Raw genomic sequence first — 21,860 nt, forward strand, 5'->3', positions numbered from 1 at the left:
GAGGATTAGGCATCAGGCTAACAACCTGATCCTGTAAAACCTGTACCTGATACAGAAACAATGAGTGCTGAAAGGTGCTCGTTGCCCGATGTGCTGAATGCACGGGAGTGGATACAGGATCTAGGATATATTTGATGCCTGGTCATAAAGCAGCATTACTGAGAATTGCTCATATTCATTCAACATTCTCGGAAAAGAAAGCATGCAGCCAAAATAATGTCACTGTCTAAGTATGGAACAAACCTAACACAAGAAGATTAGCATTTATTCATGTAAACAGAAATGAAAATGTATTCTTACTTTTTGACTTAAAACCTGCAGCTCTGCATACTGGGTCATGGCATTTTTGATACCAGATTTCCTTTTTCAAGTCTGCAACAATCCTTGAAAAAAACAAAAATGGTTTTAGTTAGTAACACCATAAGAACAGTTTTACTTTAGGCTAGAAATGTAGAAAATTCAAGTCTCTCCCTGAATAATAACTGCTGTGCTCCTTTAGTAAACACAGAGGTGGTTAACTTCAAAATAGCTGCATGACTGTCAAATCATACACCAATGCACTGTACGAACATGTACATAAATGCATGGAACTAGCCATACTCAACAGAACCAAGACACTCTCCTCCAAAAAAACAAAGCCAATCTGGTGGTCCCTTGCCATTAATAAACTCTACAACAGAAGGAAGAAACTGTTGCAAAAAAAGGTGAAGTCCCAAGACTGGAAAAACTCCCTTATTAGCCTCAACAAAACGTTGAGATCTCTCATCAAATCCTCCAAAGCCAGCTATGAAGGCAGAATTGCAGCATACACTAAAAACAATCACAAAGCCTTCTATAGTTATATCAAGAACCTCCACGGCAATACCCAGATTTGCTCTCGAGTTACTGCACAATGGTACCTCCTATACTGAGCCAACAGATATCACCAACATACTGGCCGACAGATTCAGTGTCGACTTTACCCCCCCCAAAGGACCAATCACAATACCGGAAGAATGCCAGGCACCCAGCATTACTGCAGCACAGGTTAAAGTTGCACTGTCCAAGGCCAAGAATACAGCTTCCATGGGACCCGATAATATCCCTGGATGTGTTGTACATGAACTACAAAGCGAACTGGCACCATATCTGTGTGCCCTGTTCAGTCACAGCATCACCTCAGACTTTGTCCCTACTGAATGGCGCACTGCTACAGTCATCCCTCTCCATAAAGGGGGAGCGACTACAAACCCTGGGAATTATCATCCCATTAGCCTGATGAGTCTGATATGTAAAGCTATGGAGCACATCATCATGGGTCTGATTAACAAAGCTATAGGAAATCTCCAAACTCTAGATCCCACGCAATTTGACTTTGTGAAAGGGAGATCATGCCTGCTCAACCTGGTTGACTTCTTTGAGTCAGTCACCAGGGCTGTGGATGAAGGTAAGGCAGTGCATACAGCCTACCTTGATCTAGCCAAGGCCTTTGACACCATTCCTCACTCGAGAAATATTGATAAACTCCCCAAACTAGGCATCAACCCCTATATCACTATATGGGTTGCAAATTAGCTCACAGATAGAACACACAGTATGAAAGTAGTAGACTCCAAGTCAGACTACCAACCAGTCACGGGTGGAGTCCCACAGGGAACAGTCCTGGGTCCTCTCCTGTTTGGCATCTACTTCTCAGAAGTTCAGGCCAACACAAAGGGCTGACCAAGTTCGCAGATGACTGCAAGCTGGGAGCCATTATTAACACCCCAAGTGATGCAAACATCCTACAAAAAGGCCTCACTGAGACCAATGACTGGTGTCGAAACCATGGCCTTAAGCTTAACACCAAAAAATGTGTCATCCCCTTTGGTAAAAACTCAGTTCCCACTAATTACCACATTGATGGGAGCCCACATAACACTGAAGGCATTATAAGAGATCTGGGGATGCAGGCTGACAGCAACCTCTCCTTCGGCCACTACATTGCCAGTGTGGTCAGAAAGTCCTATGTGGCACATCTCATTACCAAGGGTTTTGCATCTAGGAAGAAAGAGGTCATCATCTCTCTCTACTCTTCTCTCAGTACACCAATCATTGAGTATAATGTCCCATTTGGCATGTACCTCACTAGACACCTGCAACAGCTGGAGAGGCCACAGAAGTACCTCATGAAGAGGATCCTAGGCATGAAACACATGTCTTACATGGACAGACTCAAAAGACTCCAGCTATTCTCTGTCTCATATTGCCTACTTAGAGGTGATCTCTGCTGGACTTACAAAGCCATGTCTTGCCCAGCTCTGTTAGAAATGCTACATCTAAAGAAATCCCAATCCCTGCACACCACACGCTCCACAGACCTCAACCTCATTACCACAATCAACAGAACATGCTGGAGGGACAGGTTCCTCACCAATAGACTGCCCATACTCTGGAATAGACTTCCCATACATGTCAAGCAGAGCACCTCACTGGCCCTCTTCAAGAGGGATCTTGATGAGTGGATGGGCAATAGAAAGTTCACCCTGGGGATCACTCCAGTGGCTCTACTTGATAGAGGCACTGGGAATTAACGTTGTGTGGCATGATGCCAGAGCACTTCTATGGGCTTGGCCTGTAAAGGCTTCAGGGCCATTAGCCTAGTACACACCTATAAATCTAAGTATTACTGCGCTATTATGTAGTGTGGAGGCAGTTAAATAGCAGTGAGAAAAAACTCACTGTCTCCAAAAGTGCTTAAAAAAAATCAGCAAATGGCAAGCTTTAAGGAGATAAAAAATATTGTGCCCCTCAGTGTAACATCAAGTTATATATTTGCTGTCCAAGGAATTAATTTTGAAGTTCCAGGGCAAGAAAGACTGCAAGGAATTAAGGACAGAAAACTCCAAAGAAAGTTCAACAATAAACAGGTAAAAAGAAGATATGGTAAGCAGGAAACTACCTTTTACTAAAACTGGTATGTGACAGGTAAGGAGGGAAATGAGGGTGCAAAAACTACCCAGCACAGAAGTATCTGTATCTGTTATATTTCACTTTAAATGGGGTGCTCTATAATGGGTCAACACTTGGGGCAAAAATCACAAGCATTATCACTAAACACCCAAATGAGTGGAAGTCGGGTCTATAGTAGGTCAACGAAACGTCATTACAGCGAATGTCGTTTCACTTGACACATATAAACCGAAATCGGAAAAGAGCGAAAGCTCAGGTCAGAGATTTCTTTCCCAGGGAAAGAAATCGCTTGGCCTGAACCGTGACATTGCCCTTTACCTGACTGTAGTGCAATCTCGGAGTTGGTATATTTAGTTGGGGTGGGGTGGGGGCACAGCCCCCCACCTTGTATTGTTTTAAGTGATATGTTGTGTTTTGCTGGCTCACCTATTTTTTTTCCATGGGAAAAAAATTGGTGAATTGGGGTTTCGCTCTTTTAAGATTTTGGTCTATGTGTGTCAGCAAAATGTCATTCACTGTAATGCCGTTTTGCTGACATAATATAGACCCATGGAAGTCACCTGAATGGCAAAAAGGAGGAATTCAGGATAAAATGCTCTAGCCTTCACAAAGGATGCCCTGCTCCTGGAGTACAGGCCCAGATTACACTGGTATCCTTAGCAAAGATATGCACTGACAGCAAGCTTGACATGATGCTACTGAATATCCAGGGTACACAGAATACTGTCCACTTAGTTCTTAACTAGATGGATGGATCAAGAAAAAAATTCAAAAAAACTTTCAAAAGAAAGTAGAGATCTGTTCTAAGAGATAAATGCTTATTATACAAAAAAAAAGAAGTTATGTACTTACCATAACGTTCCATGCTTGTAGTCCATCTCGCCTACATTCTTGCTGGATGGGTTCTGAGCTGATATTCGGCTCTGACACGGCCGATACTAAAGCTCGAGAGCTTTTACTGGCTCGAGGCAAGCCCCTATCCCATGGTGCCTCACGGCAATTCCCCAGATCTAGTTTACAAGAAAGCAATAAATACCTATCAGGTAAGACCAGTATGAGAGCTGCATAAATGCAGACAAAGGATTTTGAAAATATAATCCATGTCAGGTGGACAATAAAAAAGAATCAGGTCAGACAGCACCAGTACAGTCCATCAGATCCCCCAGAAAACAGGAAGGGGGTTGGAGGGAGGGATGCAAGAATGTAGGTGAGATGGACTACAAACATGGAACGTTATGGTAAGTACTTAACTTCTTTCTGTTATGTAGTCCTATCTCACCGTAATTCTTGCTGGATGGGACAGCGTCCCTAGCACCTATATCTCGGGTGGCTCAAGCGAAGAGACTCTTCAGCACAGAGGACCCAAAGGAATACCTGTCCCGGGAGGCCAAATCCAATTTGTAATTTCAGATGTATGCAGCACCAGACACTGCTGCAGCTTGACCCAAAGGTTCCTCACTCAAAAGGATAAAAAAAAAAAGCTCTTCTTATACGCAGACTGAAAGAACTCCTCTATTCAGTCTCTGCAGAGCTGCTCGGTGCCCATTATATAAGGCCAAGTAAAGCCAGATTTGATTAGGAAATGCGCTACCTCAAAAAAGATAGAATCCTCAGAGAAAGAAGCGGAGACTTACTTTGACACAAGTTCATAAATGAGCGTGCTGGAGGGACAGCATCACCTCCCTATGCTGTGGAACAAAATCCCGGTACACATGTGAGGATTCAAACTAAAGGGGTGTGAAGCCCACATAACTATGGGCTAGGCAATGAGTGACAAAAGTATGTGGTCTTGCCCAAGTAGCTGCTGCACAAATAGTATCAATTTGGAGCCTAGATCTAAAGGCACATGAAGTAGCTACAGCTCTAGCAGAATGACCTTTAACTTTGATGGGTAATTGTTTGCCAGCTTGTTGATAAGCAAATGATATGCAATCCGCGAGCCATTTTGAAAGAGTAACCTTAGAAACAGGCAAGCCCTTCTTCTTGTCGGAAAAGGAAACAAAGAGTTGATCTGATTTTCTGAATTCTTTAGTCCTATGTAGATAAAACCTGAGAATTCTGTGAACATCTAACTGGTGTAGTCTATACTCCGACTTATTAGAGTGGTTTGGAAAAACACTGGTAGTTCAATAGTAGTATTTAGATTGTGCTCTGAGCATACCTTGGGAAAAAAGGAAGGGTTTATCCTGAGAGAGACTCTATCCTTGTGAAAAATAGTGTAAGGAGGTCGAATAGTTAGAGCTTGCAGTTCTGAGACTCTCCTAGCAGATGTTATGGCTACTAAGAATAGTGTTTCCCATGACAACAATTTTAGGTCTGATGACGAGGATGGCTCAAAGGGTGCAGACATCAAAAATGAGAGGACTAAGTTTAAGTCCCAGGGTTCTAATGGTTGTTTGATTGGAGGCCTGAGAAGAAGAATTCCTTTTAAGAAAATTTTACACAAGGAGTGCTGCAGGACTGTATTTCCCATGAAGCCAAAATGGAAATTGGAAATGGCAGCTAACTGAACTGTAACTGTAGCGGCTGCTGCTCCTTCCTGAAAAATTGATGCTAGGAAGGATAAAATAGATTCTATAGGAGCCATATATGGATCTAAGCCCCAGTTCGTAGCCCAAAAAGAAAACCTTTTCCATTTGCTGGAATATACTTTCTGAGTGGAAGGTTTATGGAATGAAATTAGAATGTGTTTGACTGCAGGGGATAGGGGAATACACCTGGCTATTCGTGGAACTGGAGCAGTCATGCTGTCAATTTGAGGGTGTGGATGGTGGGGTGGAACTGTCCTAATTGATGAATCAGGAGATCTGGAGATGGGTCCAGAATCCATGGTTCCTCCAAAATGTAAGGCCACAGGAAGGGAAACCAAACTTGTCGAGGCCAGTAAGGAGCAATGAGGATCAAGGAACTCCTCAACTGTCTTGCTTTCTGTATTACCTTTGGGATGAGTGGAAAAGGAGAAAAGGCATAAAGAAGTCCCGGGGGCCAATCGTGAATAAGAGCATCCCTGGGTGACATCTCCGGATGGGGAATGAGGGCAAAGTAGCTGCTGCATTTGGTGTTCAGGTGAGTGGCAAATAGGTCACAGCAAGGCTGGCCCCCATCTGTGAAAGATCTCTTTCGCAACCATTGGATTCAGGGACCACTCGTGAGGCATCAGAATTGCTCGGCTGAGTTTGTCTGCTATTACGTTGGATTTCCCCGGGATATGCATTGCTATCATGAAGTACTAAGTATCTATCGCCCATTTCCAAACTCTTAAGGCCTCTCTGCAAAGTGGGTAAGACTTGGTTCCCCCTTGCTTGTTTATGTACCACACGACAGACAAGTTGTCTGACTGAATCACAGTCGTCCCGGTGAGAAGGGAGCTGTGAAGTGCTCGCAATGCATACAGCACTGCTCTTATCTGCAGAACACTGATGTGCAAGTGGTTCTCGTGGTACTGCCAAGTACCTTGGACTGTCTTTCCCAGATAATGACCCCCCCACCCTATCTGGGAAGCATTTGTGGTCAAAACTGCTTTCTCTTGGGGAGGAACAAGTGGGCGACCTAGGATAAGTTGTTCTGTGTGCAACCACCATGTCACATCCTTTTTGCATGCGTTTGTTATCAAAATCTGGTGAGACAATGGAAGGTCTTGCATCGACCATTGGGTAAATTACAGCCACTGAAGTATCCTCATGTGTAGATGAGCAAGAGGAACTAAAAGGATGGTGGAAGCCATAGTCCCTAGGACTTGAAGGACTACTCTGGCCTGAACTTTTTGTTTGTTTAGCAAGGATCTGACTTGACTGCATAGAGACTCTACTCTTTCCAGTGTTAGCCTTACTGACATGGTGGCTGTGTCTATTTCTGAGCCTAAATATACAATGTGCTGCGAGGGAGATAAGACTGACTATTTTAGGTTGACGGTGATGCCTAGACTGGCGCACAAGGATAGAGTCTCATCCCTGGTTCTGATGAGTTGATGCTTGGTGGCAGCAGTGAGGAATATCCAGCAAGAAGATGAAAACTTCCAAATGAACCACCACACTTTATTCACATTAAGCGCTTTCCTCTCCAGTACAGTGGCTTCATCAGAATAATTTAGTACACACACCCATCCATTTAAATGCCCACCCCCAATTAACCAATTCACTTTTAATTCACATTTAAAACAATATGTACCAATAAAATCATCCCTGTCAGGTTGCAAAAACCATGAAAATATCATAAAAAATCTATCATGAAAAACTCTATAAGAACTCCTTAAGTAATTTGATTTAAATAATTACCTAAAATCTAAAATGTTTATGAACCATTTGTACAAATTGTAAACACATTTTAAAAACAATTCTAAAATAGTGTTGCACATGTTAAAAGAAAAGGTAAGTATCAACCTGAAAAATAATCAAGCTTCAGAATACTAGCAATACTAATCATTTCATTAATGCCTGGATACTGAGTGGCACTGAATAACAATTGCCACTTCAGTTCCAGCACATCCAAATGGACATCTGTAATACTTCCCTGCTCATCCTTAGCCAACTGTTGTACAACTAAAAACTTGAATCCGTGGCCTGGGTTGTCGGCGCATGATATAGCTAAGGTACCAGGTACTGTAAAATCCTTTTTAGAGACTCATGAATGGCTACTGACAAAATATCAGTTTAAATTGAATCACAATATGAATAAACAACACACCTCAGGCGAATCTTATCGGACTAAATTGGACAATTTAGCTAAACTAATGTATAAATATAGGACCTTAGATATTGAAAATGAATATCTGAAGGAATGTATTTCTAGGGAAATAGTCCCGAAAGGTCTTCGGGTCTATAAATTCCCTAATAATGTAATAATGGGTTCTATGTTTCATAAAGAACTTATTGATTTATTTAATAAATGTGGATTAGATGTTTTAAGGTTAATAATCAAGGAAAATATTAGATGTCAAGAGAAAATACAAGAGGACATAGATGAATTGGACCAGTGCATTAAAAATGATCTGATTTTTACTATCTCCGAAGAAAAAGAGAAATATTTTAACATTAGAAAGGATATTGATCATAAAAGTGAAGAATTAGTTATTAGAAAATCTAAGAAATTAGAAAGGGATATAAAAGAATATGATACCAATAATAGTTATCCGAAACCTTCACATAAATACCATAAATATACTTATGAAAGTAAGCCTAAACCCCCAATGTCCCCCCATAATCAAGAGAGAGATGGTACTGATCTACAAGGGGAAGACAATTATGAATATGAGGAAGAATTCCCACCCCTTCGGAGGTCAGAAAGGCTGATGAATAAACAAGGTCCACAACCACCAAATTTTCAGTGGAGGGGGGGAGAAGGGGGAGATATTAATATACCCCTTTCTGACGTTAGAGATAGTAGGGAAATTTTTACAGATGGTATTAAAAGTACTTTTAATAACTTTTCTATCTATAATTTCAGTAATTTAGTGTTAGAGAAAGAGCATTTTCTATTGTTTTCCAAGGGATTGAAATTCATCCCATACAAAAAGGGAAACATTACTCAAACCTTATTAGATATAAAGTTATTTTTGAGAAAAGTTAATTTGAGTATTATGAAACCTATTGAGAATATGACTAATAATAATATAGAATTAAGACGTAAACTACTTACAATCCACCACTACATCCCCAATTAAAAAATCTGGAAATAATTATGGAAAAAGAAATTAGAAATAAACAGAATATTAGATTTAAGGTGAATTTGAGTGATAAAGAGAAAGACTTATTATATGAAATAAAAAGGAATTCAAATATTAGTGTAATGAAACCAGATAAAGGGGGAGGGGTGGTGATAATGGACAGCATTAGTTATGAAAGTAGAATGAATATGATTTTATGGGATGAAAGTAGGTATTCTAGCATTTCCAAAAACTAAGTTAATATAGTTTATAATAAAATAGATATAAGCTTAACAGACATGTTGCAAGAAGAATTAATAGACCAAAAAATTTTAGATATTTAAAAGTTGATAAACCAAAATACCCACTATATTTGGGATACCCAAGATCCATAAAAATCAAAATAATCCCCCATTAAGACCACTAGTATCTGCTGATGGTGGTAAAACATACCCCTTAGCCAAATATTTGGACAATAAACTTAAAAACATATGGTTAGCAAGAGAAAGTATTTTAAGAGATTCTTGGGACCTTCTCAAAGAAATTACTGATGATTTATATCAGGAAAACTTACTATTTATAACGGTGGATATTATAGACTTATTTTCTTCCATACCATATAAGGAAGGTATGGAAATGTTTGAGGAAATTGTCTATGAAGATCCACATTTAACTCAGAATGAGAAGTTAATTAGTGTATGGCTAATGGATATAATATTGAAAAACAATTTTCTATACTTTAACGGTGAATTTTATCAACAAATTCAGGGGGTGGCTATGGGGGCAGCTTGTGCCCCAACCTATGCCAACCTAGTTCTAGCTAAGTGGGAAGAGAACAACATTTTAAACTCTGAATTTAAAGATTGTTGGAAATTATATAGTTATTTTTTGGACAGCTGGGCAGGAGAAGTTTACTGAATTTATAACATATATTAGTAATACAACAATTTTTTTTAAATTTACTTACAATATATCAGACTCCTGTTTACAATACTTGGATATAGAAATATATAAAATTTAGAATAGGTTTGCAACTAAAATATTCAGGAAACCTACATATTGCAATTCCTTCCTACATTATAATAGCGCACACCCTTTACATTGTAAAAATAATATTGTTAAAGGACAATTTGTAAGGGGAAGTCGAATGACTAGCTTGGACAAGGACTTTTTAATAGAATGTGAATTATTAGAAAGAATGTTTTTAGAAAGAGGCTACCCCCTGAACTTGATAAATGATATTAAAGAAGAAGTGAGAAATGGAAGATACACAAGATTTAAGCCTATATTGAAATGAATAGAACAAAATGAGGAGGTTAGTAATAAAAGTAACAAAATGAGTAATGGAGAAAATTTTCAACAGGTACTTGTTTTAGAATACAATGGGTTAAATAATGGTATGAAGAATATATTTGTAAAAGAATGGGAGAGATTTGTTGCTTTAACGGATCTGGAGAATGTGTCCCAAATTATTTAAATATAAAATAAAAATAAAAATGTTAAGTAAATAAGTCTTAGAATATAAAGTATGGGAGAAAGTAGTAAATGATTAATAGAGTGAAAAAATCTATTTAGGCATATAAAGTATGGAAAAACATTAAAGTAAACAAGGGTAGGCAAAAATTAAAAGTACATAGAGTAAAAGTATAATTTAACAAGTGGAAGAGAATAATAAGTAGAAGTAAGAGGTGAAAAGCAAAAGAAGAAGAGGAAGAAGTAGGCAAGAAAAACAAGGAGAAATTTAGAGATAAGATAGATTGTGAGAAGAGTGTTGTCAAGTTGTAGAGAGCCAGAAAAGAAAGTAAAAATTAGAGATTTGTAAGAGTAAAAGTTTAGGTTAGGGAGTTAGAGTAATGTTAGTCTTTTTTAAAGTTGTTAGGTTTTTGAGGGCAGGAAAAAGATAGTTTGAGTTTGAAAGCAATAGTTAAGATTTTTGTACCAGAAAGTGAGATTGAAAGTATAGGAGTTAAGATTTTTGTTGGGTAAGAGAGAAAGGAGGAGGCAATGGTGAGTTGGTGGGAGATCCAGTTGTTTGAAGTTCCAAACAGAGGATATTGCCTTAGATTCAAGCAATTAGAGTTGCCTAAGATCTTTTTAGTCCAACAGTTTTAATGTTAATATAAGTTCCAAACAGTTTGAAAATGCTAGATTATTTCTTTTAGGTTAGTATATATGAAGTAGCATTATTCTTAGTTGATCTTAAGTGAGAGAGAAGAAAGAATTTTCTAGTAGATTATTTAGTTTAGGTTAGTATATGTATGAGGAGGGAATAGTTTCTTTTGAGGGTTTGAGTTTGTTATTTTGGTTCAGTTGAAAGTGCTAAGGTGTGAAGGAATAGTTATTCGAGCAGACAGGTGGTTGTATCATCAGTATGATAGTTAGGTTATTTTAGGAATTTATCAAAATCAATGGTGGTAGGTTTTGGGGTCAGTAAAAAGAGGAGGAGCTTAGTTTTATAGCATGAGTAAGTAAATTAACTAGAGTGACACAGTTTCTACTATGTTAGTATAACCATGTAGGTTAGAGTGTAGTTCTGAAGGAGTTTTTGGATTGCACTAGAGTGTGTTGCGTCTGCATATTCTTGCTGGGTAGACTAGGGTGGTAGAGAGGAAGTCATTGAGCATATAAGGGTGGCTAGCTTGTGGTCCTGAAATATGAGATATTGAAGTGGTCAGGTGTGGAAAACAGATGATAGGTTGTTGAAATAGAAAACTGTTGAGATTCTATTGCTAAAAGGAAGGTAGGATTTAAACCATTTAATAATCAGGTGTTGAAGGGGATGATATCTTGAGTGCTGATAGGTAGGTGCATGGTCAACCAAAGCAGAGTACTTTGTGAGGAGTCAGTATTTGACCTCCAGATGAGATATTAGGTTTGTGTTGAACAGAGATGAGGAGAATAAGGATAGTAGAGTGGTCATGGTACTATATATGAAGGCCTAAAGCCATGTTGACAGTTTTATATTATGTTACAGTAAATAGTATTTTGTAGTACTTGTTGAATGATGCATTTTATTATTGTTGATAGTTTTTCCAATAGTTATGTTGAGATAAAATTAGAGTAATATTTTTAATTAGAGCCTTTAATCATTTGATTATATGGGGGATTGAATTGAAACCAGGAATGAAAAGAGCAAAATGGGTCCTTGGTAATAGGATGAATTAAGGGTATGCAATTACCTTAGCTAGGAATGGTACATTCTATGGAGTTACCTTTAATTAGGCAGAAGGTATTCTGGTTTTTTTTGGGGTATTTTTTTTACAGATGATAGGATAGATGTAGTGATTTTTAGAGTTGGTGGAAAAAAGTGATCTGGTAAGTAGAAGGGCTTGAGTTATCTGAAAGTTAGTTGAGAAAAGTTACTGGTAGTTGTCTCTGTAAAGAAAGTATTGAGGTATTGAATGAATTGTTGAATTGAAGGGGAGCAGTGTCAAGAGGGGGTGAGTGTGTGCATCAGGGGGGAAGTGTGGTTTGTTCCAGAGGGAAACTGGACCAGGGGATTTTTTTGATGATTTTGGATTAACTTTTGGTAACAGTTCTTAACCATACAGTTGATTTTTTGATTGAGTTTCTCAGTTCCTAGTAATGTTGATCAGAGATATTTTTGTGTGCCTTTTGTGAGCCCCCATTTCTTGTCCCTAGTGTTTATTTTTTTTTCTTTTTTTCTTTAGACTTTTGTCTAGTTTCTTTGGGAGAGACAGCTGGTTTTTTGTTAGGTGGCATAGATATCAGGATGGGATGTTTGTCCAGAGTTTAGATAACGCAGAGTTTAGATATTTTATGGTAATAGGTTTTAAGGGTTCCAGTTACAGGCACTATGGTTTCCATTTGGAATGATTCTTGGTTCTTGTTTATGTATTGTGGAGTGCAGCAGTAAAGAAAGTAGAGGTTTAGAAAGTTGTTTTTTTTGTTTTGTATTGTAGAAAAGCATGAATGCTTAAATCATCTCATCTGGGAGACCTTATACCTTATAGGCATGTTCATGTCTGTTTATAAGTATCCAGTCTAAGGTACTATCTTTATTGTTTGTTTGGTTTGTTGATTCTGGTGATTGTTGATTGTAGGCAATTGGCCCTGGAGGTTAGAGAGTGGGAGGTGGGGTGCACCTGCATTTACACTTCCACCAGTCAGTATTGTCAGTATTAGTATACTCTTGGGGAGTAAGCTGTGGATATCAGTTTAGCATGCAGCCATAAATGGTGATGTTATTGCCAGGTGGTAGGTAGATACAGATAATATATAAAGCTTTATTTGGGTTCATTTGGAGTTTGGTGGCCAGGATTTCACCATTGCTATCAAATCCCACACAAAATAATATATAAGAATTCCCAGAGTATTAGATCTATATTAGAAAATAAAAATAATGTAAATCCCAATAAACATAGGGTTGGTACATACATATGTGGACAATGTACGCAATGCACTTATAAATACAGGCAAATATTATTTGAATAGTAGAGATAGATGGATATATAGTTCAGAACATTTTAATTGTGAATCAAGGGGTGTGGTATATTTGGTTATTTGTGAGTTATGCAAATCATTTTATGTAGGAAAAACAGAAAGAATGTTGAAAAGGAGAATTTATGAACATACCTTTGACATAACTGTGGGGAAAGACACTAATGCCCTGTATAGGCATTCTAAGGTATGTTCAAAATCAAAATTCTCCTTTATGGTTTGAGAACAAATTAAAAATAATATCAGAGGTGGCCCGTGGGAAGAAAAAATTGAATTCAGAGAGTTATGGTGGCAGGTGACGTTAGAAGCAGGCAGACCTCCTGATTTAAATGATTATATATCTATACTGCCCTTATTAAAATTAATATCTGCCAAACTCTGAATTACAAAATTAAATGAATATATATAAAAAAACACTAGAGGGCAGCCATACACCATTCTGTCTTTCTTTTTTAATACATGAATATTTGTTTTTTAACATAATAAGAATACTATTAACTAAGACAAAAAATAATTATTATTTTTTAGGTATATTCATACTAATGCATTCATATAAATAAATTCCATTTAATAATGTGTCAATACTTTTTTAATACTTTTTTTAATATATTTTTTAATTCATTTTTGGTAACAGATTTTATATAAAATAAATGTTTTTTAAATATGTATTTATTTATTTATGTGACTGATTGTTTTAAGAAATAAATGTGTTCTAATTTTGATAGGAAATGGTAATATTAATTAGGTAGGATTTCTATTGGGTGTTTTTAAAAGTTAAATAGAGTAAGGTATTGGTTGTTTAATTAAATGATTAATATAAATTGGTATCAATGTATGCACTGGTCATCTGATGAAGTCTATGGAATAAGACGAAAATGCATACTGTGATTGAGAAAGCGTTTATGAAACTTGGCTTGTTTGTCCATTTTTTTTGGTGTTCGTTTGTGCAAATAAACTTATTTTATTATATCATTGGAGTTCTCCGCTTCTGGTTTTGAGCACACCTTCTTGGATTATTGTTTTTATTAGTGCCTTTCCACATCTTTACTTGGTTTATGCACTTCAGTTCTGCTGAATCAACCATTTTAAAAATTACATGAGACAATGCATCAATCATGAAGTCCAGATTCAATGGAGGGGCATATTTTTACATAAACATAAGGTAAAGAAAACTTTTTGGACCACTACTTTGTCTGGTGAAGGGGCTAGAGTATCCCAGAGAACCTATGGACTATATCATGTAATGGCACCAAAGACACGCAGGACATAGCAGAGAAATCAAACTATAACAGCGCAATGGCTAATTCGCTGAACTCCAGTAGTGACATGCAGTCCGAAGCTGATTTACAATGCAATAAGAAGCAATAACAGAAGAGATTTAATTAATTAAGGAATGTTCTAGAGAAATCCTCAAAGGTTGCGTAATGAGGTATATAAGGCAAGAACAGTCACATGACCCAAAGAACCCAATAGCATGCTTGTAGTACACACATGAATATGCATGTCCACATGTGCAAAGCCACACTGCTAAGAGAACTTCTGACAGCCATACCTCTCAACCTGGAAACATAAAAAATCTGGACAAAGGCCCATGAAAAATAGGTACAAATCTGTATGCTGATTAACCTAAAATTTGCATACATAATTATGTAACCCCACCCACTCAAATGGAATTGTGGGGTGCTAACTTTCAAATGCAAACTGAAGAACAGACAACTAAAATATGACCTTAGAGTCCCCCTGCAGCCATTCCAATGTCCCACTACTTGGCTATTTCACCCCATTTACCATAAACAATGTAATGTGCATACTGCTTTACTTCTACAATGATTATTTGGATTTTATTTTACATTTTATAGCACAAACACTAATAGACATCTGCTAAACAAAGCAATACAGTCTCACAATGAAAACAGACTTAGCATTAAATTAAAACTTCTCTGCCCTTGAAACTCACACTTTCATTGAAACAGCATTGAAATCCACATCCAAAGAAAATGCATCTGGCCAATGGTGGCTAAAGATTACTTTTGGGCTGTTTTCAAATCATAGGCCCCTTGCACACGAAACATACATGTGTTCCTTGATGCAGCTTCCTGACTGTATTAAATTATATTCTTTGCATAATACAGCACACTTGTTAGAGCGCATTTTAAATTTATTGTTTTGAACATTTTTCCAGTAAGCAATAAAACAAAATGCATGAACTAATAATGACAAAACTGTCCAATTCAGAACCTTTCCATCATAAAAGTCTACTCAAACTTCTACAATCCACCAGTATCAGTAAATATGCACAATCTCTGCCAAAGTAAAAGTAATCTAAATAACTCCACGTTAAAGAGACCTGTAACTAATGAAGACGCTACTAGCAAACAACTTTATATGTCATTGCTTCATCTACAAGTAAAGTACCTGTTGCCCTTGAAGAATAAATTGCCCATGTTACAATAAAAAATAAGCTAGTAATATTTCAATAGGGAATGGATGGCAAACTGATAACAGGTTCACAGATACTAGGTATCTCTGCCAAAGGAGGACATTCTCAGGACTCAGCATCCATCCCCTTTAAAAGTACAACACAGTACAGTATCAGCAATCCATCTACATACTGTGGGAGGAGAACCCAGAGCCTTTTCCAGCATGAGCAAGTATACTACTTGTTGTTCCACTAACAATGCAAGTAGACTTTGCATAAGCAGCACTAAACTTCTCTTTCCCTGAAGAACTGTGCAGCACAAGAAATCAGGAAAAAGCCAAAATTTATTGGGGGGGGACAAAGGCCCAAAACCAGGGACACATTTCAAACACTGCTTGTATAATCTTGGAAAGTTGCTAGAATAAAATGTTGTGTTACCATGTGTTTCCTGAAACATAGGAAGACTGAAACTTAAATGGCTATCATTTAGTGAATTCAGTTCTCAATGATTTGCCAGAAAACCATAAATTTTATTCAACATTTGTTTACTGGGAAAGTCCGACTTGGAACAAAGCAAATTTTCAGCAGAGAGGCCCAGGGAGAAATACTCCAGACACATGTCTTTGTGTTGTGGGAGGAAACCTGAGCACCCAGAAAGCCACGCAAACACAGGGAGGACATGTAGACTCCGCACAGAAGGCACTTCAGCCAAGAATCGAACCAGAGAACCTCTAGCTGTGAGGCAACAACACTATCACTGCACCATCCAAATTTTAAGAGGAACAGACCAAAAGTATGAGACAAACATTTCAGACATTCTGTGAAAATCTGTACAGTTGAGAGCTATAGCTCCTTCAATCAGAAGTGGTGGTATGGGTAGAGAACTCAGGCTCTTATCCCTTGTACCTAAGGGTACAGGGTTTGAGCCTGAGTAACCCTAACCACCAGGTATACCTATCTGGGGCATTTTACATACAGACGTGTGCGCATGCGCACACACACCTCTCAACTGTACCTATCTGGGGCATTTTACACACACACACACACACACACACACACACACACACACACACACACACCTCTCAACTGCACCTATCTGGGGCATTTTACACACACAAACACACACACACACACACACACACACACACACACACACACACACACACACACACACACACACACCTCTCAACTGCACCTATCTGGGGCATTTTACACACACACCTCTCAACTGCACCTATCTGGGGCATTTTACACACACACACCTCTCAACTGCACCTATCTGGGGCATTTTACACACACACACCTCTCAACTGCACCTATCTGAGGCATTTTACTTAAACACCTCTCAACTGCACCTATCTGGGACGGACACACACACACCTCTCAACTGTCCCTGATTTTGACTCAAGTTTTGGGTCTGTCCCGCTTAATCCTTTTTACAACTGATGACTGTTGGAGAAAAGGTGGTGAACTGAACTTAAAAAAATAATGATAGTAGTAGTAGTTAGAGTTATAGACTTCTTTTACTTCAGAAAATGTATATTCATTCACATCCTCTTATTCTGTCCACGTTTCAAGCTAAATAGTGCTAATATTTTCAGTGTCCCTGATTATTATTGGATTTGCCTGTCCCTGATTCTGTTTAGATTTATTCCTGATTGGTTGAGAGCTATGACACACACACCAGACTTAAAATGCTCAAGAACAAGCCATTGAACATAAATGCAGCAAAAGTTAAAATGTACAAGAATAAGCCATTGATAAACTGAATGCCGGACTTGAAGTTAAAATGCACAAGGACGAGACTTGGAGCACACACTTTAATTTCTTGCAAACATCAGTTAAAGTTAGAACAAGACTTGCAAGCAAAATGCCTGCCAGACTTGAAGTTACAATGATGAATGAGACTTACTTGCAGCGAGCCAACTTACACATTCTCTAATTAAAATCACTTAACACATACACACACCAGACTTAAATGCACAAGAACGAACCACTGAACTTAAATGCAGCATAAGTTAAAATGCACAAGAATGAGCCTTTGATAAACTGAATGACGGACTTGAAGTTAAAATGCACAAGAATGAGACTTGCAGACTGCAGCACACACTGTAATAACTTGCAAAAACATCAGTTAAAGTTAGAATGAAACTTGCAAGCAAAGTGCCAATAAAATGCCTGCTGGACTTGAGGTTACAATGATGAATGAGACTTACTTGCAGTTGCAGCGAGCCAACTTACACATGCTCTGATTAAAATCAGTTAAAGTTAGAATGAGATAAATTGAAATGCACAAGCACCAACTTATACACACTGCAGCACAATGGTTAAATGATAAACTGAATGCTGGTGCCGGACTTGCAGCAAAGAGCATGTACAATACAGTACATTTAACTTACTTACACACTCTAATTAAAACTCAACGAATGCCGGACTTAAAAGCAGCAAAGCACATGAATGAATAAACTTAACTTGCACACACACACTAAAATGGTTGAATGATAAACTGAATGCCGCAGGACTTAAATGTAGCAAAGAGCCAGTTAAAGTTAACTTACACACATGCTTGCACACAGTATCTTGGCCTGCCAGCAGATAGACACACTAAACTAAAAACCACAGATGCACAGTGCTCTTGGCCGACACTGAACTTGCACTGTTGCACACAGGGCCAGTGGCCACAACCAATAAGAGTTGTTTTTCCTCTTACCTGCTGGAGGACTCACTCTCCAAAATTTAAATTATGCTGCCCACCATTTCCCCACTTCCCTCAGAGTCCAACAACAGGTAGTAGTTGCTGTTGTCACATACCCCCCTATAGGCTGGTGATGGTTGGTGACATCAGCCAAAAATGTAATGGAATAATACAAAAAAAAAAAAAGACCGGGAAATTCAGAAAGTAAGGGGGCCACTCGGGAATTCGTATCACCCCAATATTTTGCCCTCAAAAACAGTAAATATGGTTGAAAGGTCCGCAAGAGCTTTTCAGCAATGGCCCTGCAAATGTATTATCATTAACAGGAAAGAAAAAGTTATATGGGACAATTAGAAATTGGGAAAAGCAAGTACAGGAATGCACAGAAGATAAAAGAAAATAACTAGAATGCGCTGTGGAAAGAAGAATAGATTTTTTTTGTGGGACAGGTACCTATTTTATTATTTTATCATTTTTTTTAAGAAGGGTAGAAAGGAAAGGAAATAAGAGGATGGTGGAGGCAGGAAAGAAGGTATAGTGATGGTAGTGGAAGCAAACAGACAAACACAGAACACACAAAGACCAACAGGAGAAGTGATGACACAACAGTGGAAGGATCACAAAGAAGGGAGGCAGACAAAGGGTAGGACAAATGATAATATGGAGGACTAGAAAGAAAAAACTGGGGAGGAAAGTGAAACACAAGGAAGGGGAACGCTATAACAGGGGACAGGGTAAGTTGACTGCTGCTATTCATGTTGCCCAGTGCTTCACCTAGCCAAACTTCAGCCACTTCTTTGGTTGCCCTCCTAAATGTGCCTGATCACTGGTGGCCTGGCAGGCAAAAGACAGTCAGTGTATGTCACTGCCAGTCACAGAAGGGCATTCTACAGACTGGCTAAATAAGAGTTTTGGAGCTATCGAACAACGCGAACAGAGACAGAGACAAAATCAACAGGACACTTCTTATTCCGAGAAATGTAAGCTCCTAAAAAAATATATGCTCAAATTTAAAAATTTAAATTTAGACAACTGGTTTTTATCTGAATGTCTAAAAAGGAAACATGTGCCTAAGGGGCTTAGATTAAATAAGTTCCCAAACGATACTGTTATGGGCTCTACGCTTTATAAGGAGATTGTGGACATTTTGAACAACTGTGGTTTGGCATTGATAAAAGTTATGATTAACAACAATAATAAGTTAATTGATGAACTTAACATTAAAATTGATAAAATTAACAAGGAAATATGTGAAGATTTACTGTGAGAGAATATAAAAGTGATTATTTGAAAGTGTTTAATGATGTTGACAATATAATGGTTAAGAACCAAAAAAGAAAGATGGGCAAACTAGACAGAGATGATTGGGCATACGAACACCAGCAAGCTTATTTATTAGGGCATAACATTAATAACAAGGAACAGCCTCGTGGGCCATTTAGGGGAAGGTACATACATACAAATTATAACCAACATAACACTAAGTCCTACCAGTGGAGGCAATACAACCACGATTACGAAATGAAAGATGATGTTAATACAGATATGCACAACTGTCAGGGTGAATGCAGTGATTTCGAAATCCCTTTAGAACCAGAAGGACCGAGAAGGTCCGAGAGAATACGGAATCTACACACACACCCGACATATGCACAAGTAACCAACAATTATGTTCGGAGACACTAATGGATTTTTCTTTTAATAACGATATCAGCATACAAAATAACAAAGTTCATGATAATACAGAACCAAATAGAGATAACACTATAGATCAAGGAAATATGAAATCCACCTGGTTTGATATTAATTTAAGTAACCAACTGACATGTGAAGAAACACAAATGAACTTTTCGTTCCTTAATGACAATATTTTACAGAACAACAGGATGTATGATGGTATAGATATAGAAAGAAACAGCATTATAGTCAGTCAGCCAAATAGTGAATTTTTTAATATACAACTATACTGATATTAAAATTGAGGATAGACATTTTTCATTATTCAAAAAAGGTTTCACCTTCGTTCCAGCTAAAAAAAATGGATGTGGCTGAGATGATTTTAGACATGAGGCTTTTCACTAGGAAGTTAAATTTGGAAGTCTTGGCAAATTCTAATGACTCTGGGAACAATGTCGTATTTTACGCTAACAAGAACAGATATTGTGATAGTTTGAACAGGAGAAGTACATTCAACCCCCCTTACAAAGTGATATTAGTAATTTTGAAAAATTGGTGATTAATGAGGTTAGAACGCTTCAGCGTCAGCATGAACATAACTTTTACAAATTAAATCTTACCATAGAAGAAAAAACAGCCTTGGAACAAATAAAACAGCTTTATTCGGATGTCAGGATTATGAAACCTGACAAAGGGGGTGGGGTGGTACTAATGAACAATTGGTTATATACAGCAAAAATGATGGACATATTGAATGTACAGGGTAGATCTACCATTATTTCCACTAACGAATTAAATATTGCCTACCACAAGATTGATTTGATTATAGAAGATAACCTGATGCAAGGCTTAATTGAGGAGAGATTATACAGATTTTTTAAAGTGGAAAAACCTTTTTTATCTACTATGTTTGGTATTCCCAAGATTCACAAAGGTGTTGAAAATCCACCTTTGAGGCCTATTGTAACATCAGAAGGCTCAAAAACACAACCACTGGCTATTTATATTGATAACAAATTAAAGCCTTTTTATAAACTATATACAGACATTTTAATTGATTCTTGGGATTTACTAAGCAAAATTAATAAATTACCATTTCAATCACATTATTCATTTCTAACAACAGATGTCAAAGATTTATTTTCTGTGATTCCGCATAATATAGGACTTGAATGGTTTGAATATATGTTAATAGAATTCAAATTTTTAAATGACAATGAATTTAGATTAATCTTGGAAAATATAGAAATAGTATTAAAGAATAATTTTATTTATTTCCAGGATTAAATTTATCAACAATTCGATGGTGTGGCAATGGGGGAAGCTTGTGCCCCCATTTATGCCAACATTGTTATGCTTTTTTGGGAAAAACATTTTGTTTTCAACTCACCATTCATGGTCAATATAGTCAAATACTTTCGCTTTTTGGACGACATACTGATAGTGTGGAATGGTACACAAGATGAGGCATTAAGGGCACTGGACTACTTTAACAACTCTACTACATTTCTTAGAAAAGACTATGAACATGGAATGTATGTATCTAAGATATTTAGAAAGGCATGTTTTTCTAATTCTTACCTCCATTATTGTAGTAACCACCCACCTTTACAAAAGAGGAACATCATCAAGGGACAAATGGTCAGAGTGGCCCGAATGACATCAAGATATACCGAGTTTGTCGAAGAACTAGAATATGTACATAAACTATTTTTAGAGAGGGGCTATCCTGATTCCAGTATTACTCCCTTAAAGGAAGAAGTGACTAAAGGGTGGGGAATCAAATACATTCCTTTACTCAACAAGGAGGTTAGGACAGACAATGTGTTAAACGCTAACCCTGAGCCTATCAATTATGAAGCTGGTAACACTACTACTATTACCACCAACACTCCCTTTCTTGTTATGACATACAATAGTAACACTAACTTAATAAGGAAAACTATTAACAGGACATGGGAGTTTTTTAAGGGTATGCCCAATAGATCAGGAATATTTGATAGACGTTTATGTTATAGTTTCCGAAGGGGACCTAA

At 37.6% G+C, this 21,860-nt stretch overlaps 1 protein-coding gene across 1 annotated transcript in view; it reads right to left on the minus strand.

Annotated features, from left to right (window-relative positions):
- Positions 1–21,860, minus strand: part of PRIMPOL (primase and DNA directed polymerase) — a 1,324,073-nt gene that overhangs the window by 172,953 nt on the left and 1,129,260 nt on the right. Inside the window, exon 10 of the mRNA XM_044089849.1 lies at positions 301–383. Coding sequence (XP_043945784.1) covers positions 301–383 — 83 coding nt within the window. The remainder of the gene's footprint in view (positions 1–300; positions 384–21,860) is intronic.

This window comes from Protopterus annectens, chromosome 12.part0 (assembly GCF_019279795.1).
Source record: "Protopterus annectens isolate FY-2018-M chromosome 12.part0, PAN1.0, whole genome shotgun sequence".
NCBI classification, from domain to species: Eukaryota; Metazoa; Chordata; order Ceratodontiformes; family Protopteridae; genus Protopterus; species Protopterus annectens.